The sequence below is a fragment of the Zalophus californianus genome, chromosome X, assembly GCF_009762305.2.
Source record: "Zalophus californianus isolate mZalCal1 chromosome X, mZalCal1.pri.v2, whole genome shotgun sequence".
Taxonomy (NCBI): domain Eukaryota; kingdom Metazoa; phylum Chordata; class Mammalia; order Carnivora; family Otariidae; genus Zalophus; species Zalophus californianus.
In genome coordinates this window covers 125,043,060-125,057,917 of record NC_045612.1, presented here as the reverse complement: position 1 = coordinate 125,057,917, position 14,858 = coordinate 125,043,060, and the positions used below count along the sequence as shown (strand labels likewise).

Sequence of the window (14,858 nt, the reverse complement as noted above, 5' to 3'; positions counted from 1 at the left end):
TATCCGTTCATGGACTGACAGACATCTGGGTTGTTTCTGCCTTTCGGCTACTGCGAATCATGCTGCCGTGAATGCCCACGCACACGTGTCTTTTGTGTAGGTGGTTCATTCCCCTTGAGCATACAACTAGGAGTGGAGCTGCTGACTCGCACGGTTATGCACCATGCTGCCCCTTGTCTGTTCCCCCACGACAGTGGACGGTCCCCCACGAGGGCCTGGACTTTTGTCTGCATCCTTTATTCCTCCTGGCACACGGATGGTACTCAACAAATCCTTGGGGAATGGGAAAATGTAGCCTGAAGACTTGGGTCTTACCCTTGGCTTTTTTTTTTCTTTCTTTTATTAACTCTATGATTTGAGAAAAGGCAAAAATGTTTCTTGACCACGGTTTTCACATCTATAAAACACTCGGCTGGAATAGATGCTTTCTAAGGTAGCTCAAGGAAATAAAGTATATGAAGGGATGGGGTTGGGATACTTTTTCCTTAGAACACGGGGAACAATGAACTCTGTACGTAGTAGAGTTTGGCATTCATGAGTTAATGGACAGGCTGTATAATGATTTCTCACTCTCCAAACAGGAGGTATTTTCAGGAAAACTTTGCCTATTTTTCTATATTAGCAATTGCACTCAAAATGCTATTTCTGCTGGTCATGTAGGAATATGGCAATCACCGCAGTAATAAGCAGTTATTAGTAGGTAAGCAATGGTAATAAGTGTATAGAGAAAGTTTTATTACACACATGCCGACTTAATTTTATTATTTTATTTATTTTGAGAGAGAGAGGGAGAAGAGCCAGAGAGAGAGAGAGAGAGAAAGAGAGAGAGAGAGAGAATCTCAAGCAGGCTCCACACCCAGCGCTGAGCCCGAACGGGGCTCAATCTCCCAACCCTGAGATCAGGACCTGAGCTGAAATCCAGACTCAGACACTTAGGCACCTCATGTGCCAATTTTAAAAACTAGGGTTTTGGTTTTTTTTTTTTTTAAACCTCTTTAAATGAAGAGAGTGAAACATATAGAGTGTAGAGAAATAATCGCAATGAACACCATGTACCACCGATCACTCAGCTCAACCATTCTCAACCGCTGGCCCACCCTGCCTCACCCACACCTCTGTGCATCTTCCCCTCCCTCACTCCTGGGTTATGTTAAAGCAATTCCCAGATATCCTTTCATTTTATCCACCAATATTTATGCAACACGTCGGATTTGGGTGAAGATTGGAACTCAGTCTATGTTGAATCTCATCTTTAATCCCATTCAACAAAAGTCACGGGAGGTTATTTTATTTTTTGAATATGATGAGTGTCTTCAAGTTTTAAAAAGGGTATTTGGAGACCAAATTGTAGGTATGATACTTGTTCAACATTCTGGCACTATACCCTTTCAATAGTTGGTAAAATTAGAAAGAAAGGCCAGGGAATGATTAAAAAACAAAATCTGGGGAGACTGTTAATAGTAGGTAGTAGAGGGAGCAGGGTGGAATTCAGGAGTGGGTACATCAAGTAGATCGAGCTGCTGGTAACCTTCTGTGCTCTGAGGTGGGTGTGCAGCCAGCTGACGTGTTGTTATTCCCCATTCCCTAATCATGTGTTATATGTGCTTTTGTAAGGATTAATATTTAATATAAAAAACCTTAAAGGGAAATGATGTAAAAAAAAAAAAACCTAGAAGACAACGTAAGTGAATGTTTGACCAAGAAATTCTTTATTATTTTATTTGACCTTTATTGGACCAAGAAATTCTTTTCTTTTTTTCCATTTTCATGTCCCCTGATTTGAAATAGTTTTTATGCCCTTAGTGGTCCAGGTCCCTGATGCTTTCAGGGTTCTGAAAAGCAAAGGAAGGATTTTTTTTTTTTTCCCTCTACATGCCATTCTTTTATATTTCTCTGCCCCAGGCAACAGGCGCAGGTCCACAGGATTTTCCGAAAGGCGGATGGGGCGTAGACAGGGATGAGAGGATTTACGAGGACGCTGAAGACTTCAGGAAGATCTCAAAACTATCCACACTGTTAACAGTGATTATGTCCAGATGGTCCAGTTATTGGTGGTTTGCTGTTTTGCATGATGTTCTGGCTTTTTATAATGAGAGTGAATGACTGGAGTAATGAAAAATAAATGAACAGACATTATTTTCTTTGCATGTGTCTCTTCTCACATAGATTGGGATTATGCAGACTGCAGGAACTCAGTGTCCCATCTGTGTCTCAGACTGGTGTGCAGTGCACTGAAGACACCCTAAAAACAGTTGTTGGTTTCAACAGGGCGAGCCAATGTTCCATCTTGCACTTTCGCCCATTCAAGAGTGGAAAAAACAATAATAATGATCCATAATCCCTCTCTATGGCTGTGCCTTTGAGCATTGCCACCTAACAACAATTCTAAGAGCAAAGACGACTGAACAATCCTTTCTCGTAAGTCCCTTGCATACGTGGTTACTCTCTTTGTTAAGTGTAAGTAATAAGGAGCTATTCCTTGTTGGTTGAGTGCGTATGTGCCAAACTATTAATTCTCAACGAAGCCTAGGATGCAGATATTATCGGTGGGATTGTCCCCCTTTTCTGATGAGGAAAATGTAAAGAGATTAAGTGATCTGCCTCCAGTGAAATACATGATGGGGTTTGTTACTAGATTGTCAGCTGTTTTAAATCTATCCAAATATTATATATATATATATATATATATATGAGCACGTGTGTATACATAGATCTTAGATTTCTGAATGCTCCTTGAAAGCATAACTAGTCACAATTATTTACACACCCTGGAGGAATTCTCCCAGAGGGAGGCCGTTGCGTTGCTGTAAATAGGCTTTTAATCCTGTGCGCTCTCTAACCTCATCACTTAGTAAAGGGCTTAATGAAAGGCTGTAGGTTTCTGACTTCGGTAGTATGATGGCCTCTTGCTCGCCCTGCGGTCTCAATCTCTGTGTTCTCCACTCTGTTTGGGCAGACACCCTTGCTGGGTCCTCCTGGAGTTCCTGCCTGTTTTTATCTGGCCCATCTCTGTGTTCAGCAAAGCACAGATGTCCTGGGAAGCTTCCACCAACCCTGTATCAGCATCCTAGTGCTGCTGTGACAAATTCCCACAAACACGGACATAAAGCAAGGCGCAGCCCACTGGGCGTACCTCCACCATGAATCTCAACACAGCATACTGTGATTGCTGGCTGATCTTTCTGGTTGTCTTGATTGGGAACTCGTAGAAGGTAAGGATGGAGTGGCATGTTTGCACAAGAATGAATGAATGAATGAATGAACGAATGAATGAATGAACAAATGAATGAATGCGGTGCTTATTCTTGTGTTGATTCTTACATTTTTCTACTGGTTGAAATTGGACTCAACTAACTGCAGGATGGGGAGCGCTAATCAAAAATTTTATTTGCAAGCCGACTTTTGGCATGCCCACAGAGATACAGTCATTACAGTCAAGATTTATGGTTTCTTTTCTCCATATTGCGTTAGGACTTTTTCCGCTCCTTCAGTCAGAGTAGCTAGAAATTGGTCTCCAGGGAGCCGAGTTAGGGCATTCATAGCTAGGGAAACTCTCTGGACTGGTTTGCCAGGAAGCATACTGGTTTATCCCGGCTGCCCTGCTTAATTATGAAGGATGCCTTTCACTTTCTACTAGTCCTGATTTTGATGATAAATTATAGTCACTCTACAAATATTAATATTTTCAGCATCAAATATGTCCATTTTTGGTCGGGGACAAAGGAAAGGCATATAATCCAAATGAACATCTGTAATGACCCTACCTTCACACATGTGTTATTTCCTCAAAGCTTAGAACAATCAGTGTGATTCCTGAGAAAGTTACAAACAAGAAGAAAACTACCAATTTTAAGAAGTGACAGGTGTTCCAGTCAGCCTGAAATACCCGGATTTCCACTTACGTGTTTTATGTTGAAGGACCGAGTTTCTTATACTCCCCCCTTCTCGGCTAAACACTGCTATGAAGGGACTCAGTCTCACTGACAAATGACGGCAGAGCTCTTTCATGTCCCGAGAAGTCTAGAGAATGTTCGCCTTGGACAGGGTCCAATCGCACCGGCAACCGAGGTGCAGAAGGGCTGAGCTGAAAGCAAACCTGCCATGTGCTCTAAGGGAGAGGCAAGCGTGGAGTACAGACGGTTGTGGAATTCACAAAGAGAACATGTCTGCAAACGATCCAAATCAGCAACTCGCATCTCGCCTGGAAACCAGGACTACACAAACGCAAAGCTAGGGAATGAAGAGAAACTGAATCGAAAGACAGTGTTTGAAGATGAGCTTGGGTATGGCGGGTCTGTGCATAAGGATTTTCCTTGGATCCATTTGAAAAAGAGTAAGTGCAGCTTAAGATAGCAGGAAACAGCAGGAGGGAAATGCAGGAGATTCATGATCATCTATTTGAAGAACTGAACCAATTTCCTTCAAAAAAAATAATACAGCAGTGGGGGGAAAAAAAAGTAAGAGAAAAGGAGATTGTTCAATAATTCTGAAGATCACTTTTTCCAATAGCAGCACAACAGCACGATAAGTATTTACTATGAGGCAATCTATCAAGTTGGAGCCAGGCAGGATGACTGAGAAGACTTGCTTTTGACATCAGCACAATTAATAAACAAAGACCAATATGAAATTCTTTGTCCATCCCTAACATTTAACTCATTTTTCACAATTGCCTATAAAACATCTACAACTTAGCATCCCAGAAAGATCATAAAGATTTTCCTTTTATTTTCTTTAATAGACCATACATTTATATCCGCTCGCCTGACAGAGCCATTACTGCACATTAAACAGAGGCCTAATAATATTTGAAAAACAGTGATTTTATATTTGGATGATATGCAGATCTTCTGCTATGTATGTGGGAAATGGAATTATTGCTAGAAATGTTATTTAAAGATTAGGGCATGGAAGTAGTATTAAGAGGTCATTAAGTTCCTTCTGCAGAAAGGAACTTATCTCAATTCATTCAAAGAGCTTCACGCCACTCTGAGGTCCTTCTGCAAAATTTAAATTGCTCAACGAAAGACCATATGTGGCCAAGCAATGAAAGGATGCAAAATCTCATAAGCACCGCAGACAATTCCAGTATCTTCCCTGAAGTTCTGGTAAAAAGAAGGAAAAAGGCAGAAGAGCTGTCAAATTATTCAATTTGAGTACTTATATGTATGGTCACTGTGTGAGTTACAAAGTGGAGAACATCAAGACTCTAATCCCCGTAAATTTTAGTCTTGCTGGGGCTACGGGGGGACATCAGGGTGACCCGCATGGACCAGCGCTAAGTAATAATACACAAGCTTTTGCATCCAGTGCTGCGATCAAAAGCTGACTAAACTGTGGTGGCCACTGAGAGAAAGCAGTATTCAATTCAACTGTTCGCCAAAAGGATTATTTCACGGAAGCGGTAATGTCTGAACTAGACCTTTAGGAGCTGGTAGGATTTTAAAAGGAAAAGCACCAAAGGAAGAAACTAGGTCAGAATGGGCAGAGGCACAGAAGTGAGGCAGTCTTCTTTTATATTTTAATTGTGCTAAAATAGCAGAAGTATTAAGTGTGTTCACACTGCTGCCCAACCCTCACCACCATCCATTTCCAGAACTTTTTTCATCCCGCAAAACTAAAACTCTGTATCCATTAAACAACAACTCCTTGTTCCCCCTCACCCCAGCCCCCGAAACCACCCTTCCGCTTTCTATGTATACATTCTACTACCTCATATAAGTGGAATCATACAGTATTTTTTTTTTTTTTTTGGACTAGCTTATTTCACACTTGGTATAATGTCTTCAAGGTTCATCACTGTTGCAGCTGGTGTCAGAATGTCCTTCCTTTTTAAGGCTGAATAGTATTCTATTGTGTGTACATGTCACATTTTGCTGATCCGTTCACCCACCGATGGGACACTTGGGTTGCTTCCATCTTTGGGTTATCATGAATAACTCTGCTATGAACATGAGCATGTGACTTTCTCTTTGAGACTCTGCTTTCAATTCTTTTGGGGACAAACCCAGAAGTGGTATTACTACATCTTATGGTAGTTATATTTCCATGTTTTGAGGAACTGCCAAATTATTTTCCACGACAGATGCACCCTTATACATTCCCACCAACAGTGCACAAGGGCTCCAATTTCTCCACATCCTCACCAACACTTGTTACTTTCTGGTTTTGTTTGTTTGTTCTTTCATTTGGTTTTCATAACAGCCATCCTAACTGGTGTGATTTGGTATCCCATTGGTGGTTTTGATTTGCATTTCACTAAAAGACGTTGAGCATCTTTTCATGTGCTTACTAGCCATTTGCGTATTTTCTCCAAACAGATATCTATTCAAGGCCTTTGCCTGTTTTTTAATTGAATTGTTCACTTTTTCTGTTGTTGATTCAGGCAATCTTGGAATTGTTAGTGATGCTTCTGGAAGGCTGAGTCATTGATCTCATAAGGAGCCATATCAGGTATTATAAATCTGAGAGTCGAACTCTGATCATGGCTCACATGGGTTTGAATGACTTGTCCAAGATGGAGTGTGGGTTTCATCTGAAGCCAGGGAGGGTTTGAGGGCAAGTCTATGTCCTGAATGCTCTCCGACTCAGGAATTTCTGTCTCATGCCCGTGAGAAGGCTGTACAGGTGTGAGACACAGGAGCAGGCTGCAAGGAGAGGTGGCGCCTTCAACTGGGGAAAGGTGATGCTCACCATGCCACGGGTCCCCTCTGAGGGACAGGTCAGCAGAAGAGTAGAGAAAGCATCAAGACAGAAGACTCCAGAACCCGAGGTTCAGATCCCAGCTCTGTTATGTAATGGTGTGCCTCAGTTTCCCCACAGTATCCCTGTGAGGGTTAAACGAGCTAAAGCATGGGAAACGCAACAGTGCAGACACACACTACTAAGCTTTTACGACTCAAGCTAGGCGCTGGGGTCAAACACCCAGGGCGATGAAGGTCAACGCCTCCTTGGCCACCTCCTTTTCCTTACTCAGGTATCTTTGCAACAATGAGGCATCTCTGAAGATCCTGCTTCTGCTGCCCATCCCCCAGGACTTTGAGCAGATGCAGCCGCGGGAGCACAGCAAGTGGTGGCTTAGTTTACACTGTGCCGCATGCTGCCCTCACAGGCAAATCATTTGGCACAGAAGCGGACGCACAGGTCCAACACCTAATGCCAGCTTTGTGACTGACTTTGACACAGACTTCAGGATTAGTTTGTTAATCTCCCTCCTGGATTAAATGAAGGTCATTATGGAGCTACCCAACGTAAAAGGATTTTGGGAATTTTTGGCATTAATTAATGATGATCTTTTCTTTGAAGCCCCAAGAAGACCTTCTAAATGCCAAAGTCTAATAGGTACACAAGAGCTATATTATGTATGATGAAGTTCTGATGCTAACTGAAGAAAATGAGAAACAGTTAAAGCACTCTGTTTTGAATATAATGTGGAGGCAGGTGAGTACTTCCAAACCAAGTATATCCTGTCTTATCTGATGCCGAAATGATTTACATTTAGTGCAGGCACCATTCACACACTTATATGAACCTTGCAAGACTGGAAACCCTCGGGATTCGGTGGTCCCTCACCTGTGATCAATACCAGGTGGCTACTCGAAAGGCACAGCACATTGTTTCTCTACACCTCAGGCTGCTCGCATTAAAAGCAATTTTCAGTCTCTGAATTTTCACTGGAGGTAGGAAAATGCTTACCTAACTGCTTTATTTGTAACACTGTTCTTGCAAATTCTGTGCTCAAAGTAACTAAGAGGACATAAACATAAGCATCATTGAGATGTGGTCTGTCTTCACCATAATCCATGCTTTGAAAAGAAATAAAAAAAAAAAACAACCCATGTCTTAAAATGAATCAAAAAAAAAAATACTGTACTTAAGGAAAAGCCTTATACCAGTCAGGTCACGAAAAAAAAAATCATTATTTAACTGTTTACATTTCTTTAATGTATGGATCCATGAAGTTGTTGAGAGGTAGAAGCAGAAATAGGAGTTTTTCAAAACAAGGATACAGAGGCTTTTATAAAATCATATCTGCTCTAATAAAGAAAACGAGGAGGGGCGCCTGGGTGGCTCAGTCGTTGCGCGTCTGCCTTCGGCTCAGGTCATGGTCCCAGGGTCCTGGGATCGAGCCCCGCGTCGGGCTCCCTGCTCGGCGGGGAGCCTGCTTCTCCCCTCTCCCACTCCCCCTGCTTGTGTTCCTGCTCTCGCTGTCTCTCTCTGTCAAATAAATAAATAAAATCTTTAAAAAAAAATAGGAAACTGTATCACCTGTGAAATAACTTCAGAAAAACTCAAAACCGAGGATAATACTTAGACTATTCAACCAATACCTGACACAGGCAGAAATGAAAATATTATGTAAATGTTGAGCATCAAGTGTCTCTGGAGTTGGCAGTGGGAGGGCTTTTGTGAGTGGAAGGGGATCTGGAGCCTTCTTGCTGTGACTCAAAAGAATACAGTGTCATGATCCTAAGTCACAAAGGACAGGAGATAATTTTGAGAATTTGAAGAAAGCAGGGAGACAATGCAATCCAGGATGGGTAGGAACTTAGGATGTTGAAGGAATGTTTTTATTCTCTCTGTAAAAAACCAAAGCAAAGAGAGTTTGGAGAAAATGGGGCTCATCCACCAGTTGAAGGGAAGTCCTGTATAGACAGTATTATTTTCGGTGTATAGAATAGACCAGTTAATTCTGTGGCCATATTGACAGATGGAAAGACTGTATGAATAGATGCTAAAAAAAAAAAAAAAAAAGAAAAAAGACAAATTATTCTAGCAAGTCACTGTGTGATGAAGAACTAAAGTGAGCATATAATTAACTTGGTTGTTAGGAATGTTACAGGTATGGTGACATTGCCCACTTTGGAGGGGACTTACACATGAGCAAGCTCCCTCTTTTTTTGACATTTATTTGGGGTGGGTAAAAACAATATCCAAGGTTGTTTTTCTTTGAAGAAAAGAAGACACTGTAGATGTGCAGAATTCAAGCTGAAAGAATTTTGACCCCTGCCCGTCCCAAGGTCAAATTTTAACATGTCTTCTTTTGGAGGCTCAAGGATTTGAGATAATGAAAAAAAAAAATCATATTGAATTTTGTCCTTCCTGTCCCCCCCTCCCTTGGGTCCACAAACACAGGGGAGGTAAAAGGCAAATATGAATTATTTCCAGCCACCTGTCCCCTGGAACGATCACTGAAGGCAATGTGGTGAGGACCCACCGGCATTTTTAGAGCAATCCGCGGACTTGTCAAGATGCTCATACTCCAGAGTGGGAGATGATGAATCCAACCCTGGTTTATGTGGCACCCTTCACATGTCCAGGACAGTCATCCCACACAAATCTCCCATCCCCAAAGGCCAACATTCTCCACTTCTTCAACCACTCTTTCTAGGATTTGCCCGCCAAGACTCTCCACCATCTTGTTTGCGTGCCATGCTGCAGATGCTGCTGGCAAGCCACAGACCCCTCTGTGGATTCTGCACCCCAAGGTCTGAATTCACGGGCAAATCATTACGTTCCAGTCACACGAAACCTTAATTTGACCCACTGCTCTGTCAACAATGTGTAGAGTCTTAATACCATCGGAGACAAAAGAGCTGTTATCTCATGCACTTCAATGTGGACGGCCGTAAGTCTTCATCCATAAAGTGCTGACAGAAAATAAAAGCGGAGGCGTTGCATCAATTTCTCAGAGCTAGAAGCCCTACACTGAGAACTACCCTCCTGAATGATACTGAGGCTGGATCTCACAAATCAAGATTCTGACCCAATGCTATGTGGTGGGACCTGGACAGGAGGGGTTTTCTAAATCTCTCCAAGAAGGGAGTGGTAAGTAGCCAAACATGAAGCCTACTGCCGTCCAGCCATGTGACCACCCTCTCTTCTCTGGCACCCTCTTATGGTAGTAGGATGATGTGCTGCTCACCAACCCTCTGTTTCATTCCATAAAGCAAACTCCAATCCAAGTGGGTGAGTGCTATCATCATAGAGGATCCAGAATCAAATCGGACTGAATGTTTTCAACAAAGCCAGGGCCAAACCTTAGCAACTGAACCATTATCAGTTCTTTCAAGCCTGGTTTTGAAGACTCTTCATTAGAAACTTCTCACTGTGTTGATCATGGCCTAGTGAGAAAGCCCTTTGGTTGGTAACACGGTTATTAATTAGCATGATGGTACAGGCACTGAAACCATTTCTGTGTCTTGTTTGTAAGAATGCCACTGGAGATCACATCAATGTAGGTAGACACTGAGGACATCCTCACAACAGTGAGACATACTGCCTGGTTTTCTTCCAAAATAGGTACTTCCCTCCAGTTTCCCTGGGTGTGAAACAACAGAATCTTCTTTTGATGACATCATGAGTATCAATCAGGGAGTAAACTGCTTGGTTTTTGGATTTTGCTTCAGAGATTCAAAATACTGATGGAGGATGGTCGACGAGAAAGAGCTTCTTGACCATTGTGTCTGCCACGGGAAACAGTCAACAGCTATTTTACAGTGACAATATTATTACCTTTGGACAAAAGGTGCCTAGCACCTTTGCTGTCTGGCTCCCTTCCTCCCACCGTCCCTCCGTTCGTTCGTTCGTTCCTTCCTTCCTTCCCTCCCTCCCTCTCTCCTTCCTTCATTTAACTATCACAGGTGAAAGCACAGTCTCTCAGCCGTTCTTTTCTCCAGCAATGAATGCTTTCACTCATGGACATCATCACCCTCCCTCCGTCCGCAGGAGTCCCTCCACAAGGTCAAGACTCGGGAATGTGTGAGGGAGGAGGTCTGTGGGGGGCATGGGGCAGTCAGCAGGTCACACCCCCTAACTGTCCTGCTGCATTTGCTCACTGGTTTTCCCCTCCTCGGTGTCTGTCTGTGGCTTCCCTCCTCAGAGCAGGTTCTGTCTAATCCTGTCTAGAGTGGTTTTTCTGATCCTCCAAGGGCTCAGACACTAAACCTAAGATTTCAAAAGAAAGGGCGTAGGGACCTACCTTCTGGGAATGATACCCACAGGGAAGACCTGACTGCTATGGTTTGCCATGAGAATCTGTGGCTTATAGGAAGGTTAACTCTAGGACTAGAATATAGGCATTTTCATTCAGGTAATTTGGGTTTTAAAAAGGAAGACGGAAATATCAAGCATACTCTACCACCTGGGGAACAGAAGTGTATGGGTGTGATTTATGCAATAAAATATACATATCAAAGCATTTATTTATTTCACAAAGTTGTATGATATAACAGTCTAGAGTATAAATTGAGCGATTCTCCTCTCTTTCTGATACTACCTCTAATTCTTCTCTGTCCCTCTGGGCAAAAGCACTTAAACCTTTTATCTTGGTTTCCTTTGTGGGAAAATGGGATAATAGACACCCCTTAGCCATTTCAGAAGAATGTTTTGATGCCAGCCGTTATGTGATTATATGAGAAAAAAGCTTTGAGCTTCTGGCAGTTAGCTGCTCCATAAATATTATTAGCAAGCTCTGGAGATTTTATCTTTGGAAACTGACAAGTATTTCTCTTCTAAAACCTCATATCTTTAGCCGCTGGACACATGTTCCTGATAGTTCTGTCTTTACAGAGATCCACTTCACTCCACAAGAATCGCCATGGCTCTTGGCGCAGACTTGCTTCTGAGCATCACAGGACAGCCATGCCGCCTTGCGGAGTCTGAGGTAGACAAGCTGCTGATCCCAGCAGGAGGACCTTGGTGGTGGGAAGGAGTGACAAAGAAAGGAGTTCCTCCTGTGGAGGTGACCATCGACCTGGAGCGGCACACTGAGGGCTAAGTACAGAGACAGTGTACAAAGTTGTTGTAGCAAACACTCCGTGTGGAAGGAAACAGATGGTAGCCATTCAGCCCTGAGCACACAGTGGAGCTTTTCTGTCGATTCCTCCCCACAAACAGGTTGCCCCTGGACATAGAGATTCTGCCACAGACGGAGACCTGCTCCTAAAGCATCTTCAACATGATGTCCTCTGCTGATCTCGAAGACATTCTTTTATGTTGAGAGTGTTCTCCATTCAGCAACAGGGGGAAAGATCATTTGTGAAGACAGAAATGCCTCAGAGAGAGAAGGAAGAGAGAGAGAGAGAGAGAGAGAGGGACTGAGGGGGAGGAGAGAGAGAGAGAGAGAGAAACACCCTTGCTGTGTGAATAGTGTTAACGCTTAATTTCTCTCTTCATTTTTGTAAATCGGGACTGAATTATCAAGAGGGAATAAATTAAATGAGTAATGCCATTAAGTCCTTAAGGATGAAAATAAAAGAATTCAAAAGACGTATTCTCGATGAGTTTTCAAGATATATGCACGCACAGGGAAAGAAAAATATGACGGTAAGTTATCTGAGCCAATGATATCAAAAACCAGAAATGAAATAAGAGGAAAATAATTAAGGTAACAAGCATGTGTTGGTTTTATAGCAAAGGCGGTAATTTGGTAATAGTGATCTGGGTTTTTTTTTTTTCCCATGGGAATAACTTGTTTCCTCAGTTTTGTGGTGCGTTGCCAGCAAGATAAGCTGCTTAAAACGCCATGCTGGCTGCGGTCTCTTTCAGGATATTTAAGCTCTAATCCATACCCACAACTAGCCATTTTGTGAATGTCTGGCCACAACATGAACCAGGAATTTGGAAACTGGAAAGCAGGACTGAATCCATTCAAATCTACTGGGTGTTAGTTCAAAGCATCTAATTTGGTAATGATGGGTTAGCATTACAATCTTTGGTGGGGAGCAGACTCAGAGATTCTTAAAATTTAGAAGGATTTTTACATTCATAAAATGCAACCTCTCAACGAGTATAATAACTGCCTCCGAAAGGTGCAACTCCTATTTAAAGTCAAGGATTTTTTTTTTTTCCTTCTGGTAACTCTGCTGTACCCAAAACTTACGTTCGATGCTAGAAATACAAAGATGAGTAAGACATCTGCCCTTAAAAGTCTGACAACCCAGCATGGGAGACAGCCAAAATACAGATATCTTATCGAGCACACTCTAGAAATGGTATGGAGCACAAAGGAGAAGCATTTAAAAGCAAACTTGAGGCAATTAACCCAATCTGGAGGACCAGGAAGGTGAGAATATGTGCAGGAAAGCCAAGTCAAGATTCAACAAATTGTAACATTCCACAGATAACTGATCTCAATTTTTAAATGTGTTTTCTAACATTAAATTAAAACCCGCCTCCATTTAACCTTTATCAACTGTTCTCACTTCTATTCTCTGGGGGTAACACAGGATGTATCTAACTCACCCCTTCCCCTCCTTAGTACTCAGAAGGGAAAACTTAAATAAAGTGCTCCATATTGTGAACTGGAATCAACATCAAGCTCATCGCTCTACAGTAATGAATCTCAAGGGAAGTACACACCAGAATCTAGAACTTCCTGCCTTAAGGATGCTCATGTCGCTCCCAAGCCTGCCACTGGGAGGCATTCTTACTCATCAGCCTGTCATAGACCTTTGGTGGGTGGGGACAGGAAAAGAGGGCATACAGGTGGCCAACAGGCACACGAGAAGATGCTCAGCAGCACTGCTCATCAGGGAAATGCAAATCAAAACCATACAGGGCTATCAACTCACCAAAAACAAGAGATAACAAGTGTTGGTGAGGATGTGGAGAAAAAGGAACCCTCTTACACTGCTGGTGGGAATGCAAAGTGGTGCAGCCCCTCTGGAGAACAGTATGGAGGTCCCTCAAGACGTTAAAAACAGAACTACCGTACGATCCAGCAATTCCTCTCCCGGGTATACTTCTACAGGACATGAAAACAGGATATTGAAGAGATAGGTGCCATCTGATGTTCATTACAGCATTATTCACAGCAGTCAAGATATGGAAACAACTTCAATGTCTACAAATGAATGGATAAAGATGTGATATGCACAAGCACACGTGTGACTATTATTCAGCCATAAGACAGAAGGAAATCCTGCCTTTTGTGACACCATGGATGAACCTGAAGGGCATTATGCTAAGCGAAATAAATCAGACAGAAAAAGACAAATCCTGTAAGAACTCACTCATATGAGGAATCTAAAAAAAAAAAAAAAAAAAAGCCAAACTCGCAGAAACAGAATGGAACGGTGGTTGCCAGGGGCTGGAGGGAAGGGGAAAATGGGAAGATGTTGGTCAAAGGGTACAAACTTTCAATTACAAGATGAACGGTTCCAGGGATATATAATGTTCAGTATGGTGACTTTGGTTAACAATATTACAGTGTACTTGAACATTGCCAAGAGAGCAGATCTTCAATACTCTCATCACACACACACACAGAACGGTAATTGTGTGACTACATGAGGTGGTCCTCATTTTGCAGTATATATCAAATAATCACCGTGTACACCTGAAATTCACGTAATAGTAAATGTCATTTATAGCCCAATAAAGCTGGAAAAAGATCAACAGATGGAGCAGGACGACTTACAAGTTCTCCTCCTCCCTCGACCCTCCCCCATTTCAATAATCAGATCAACATGGGAGGGGTTCTAATCCAGGACCTTTCCTGAAGTCCACAATCAGTACAATACTTCAGACACTGGTTAAGGAGCCTCATCCATGCCCTGATCCCACACTCGATCCCACACTTGGCTGCTAACCCATTGTCCCTGGTACAAGGTTTCCATGACTGGGGATGGAACGGTTCTCAGGGGTCTTTCCAACACCTGCAGGGGTGCAGCTCTGGTTCCCGCTCAGCAGCACCTCTCCCTCTCAACTGCCAAACCCCCTCATTGATAAGCTAGCTTCTCCGATGGTCCCACAGACACCCGTGTTCTTGAATGCAAGTCACGTGGCCTTGCCCTCCTGCCCTAAAGCTTCCATCATTTCCCACTTCAAAGACTGCAATATCAGACGTTTCCGTT

At 42.7% G+C, this 14,858-nt stretch overlaps 1 protein-coding gene across 1 annotated transcript in view; it reads right to left on the bottom strand.

Annotated features, from left to right (window-relative positions):
- Positions 1-1,810: 1,810 nt before the first annotated feature.
- LOC113930608 (pseudouridine 5'-phosphatase) overlaps positions 1,811-14,858 on the bottom strand; it is a 133,580-nt gene continuing 120,532 nt past the window's right edge. The window contains exon 4 of the mRNA XM_027607865.1: positions 1,811-2,103. Coding sequence (XP_027463666.1) covers positions 2,017-2,103 — 87 coding nt within the window. The 3' untranslated portion in view covers positions 1,811-2,016. The remainder of the gene's footprint in view (positions 2,104-14,858) is intronic.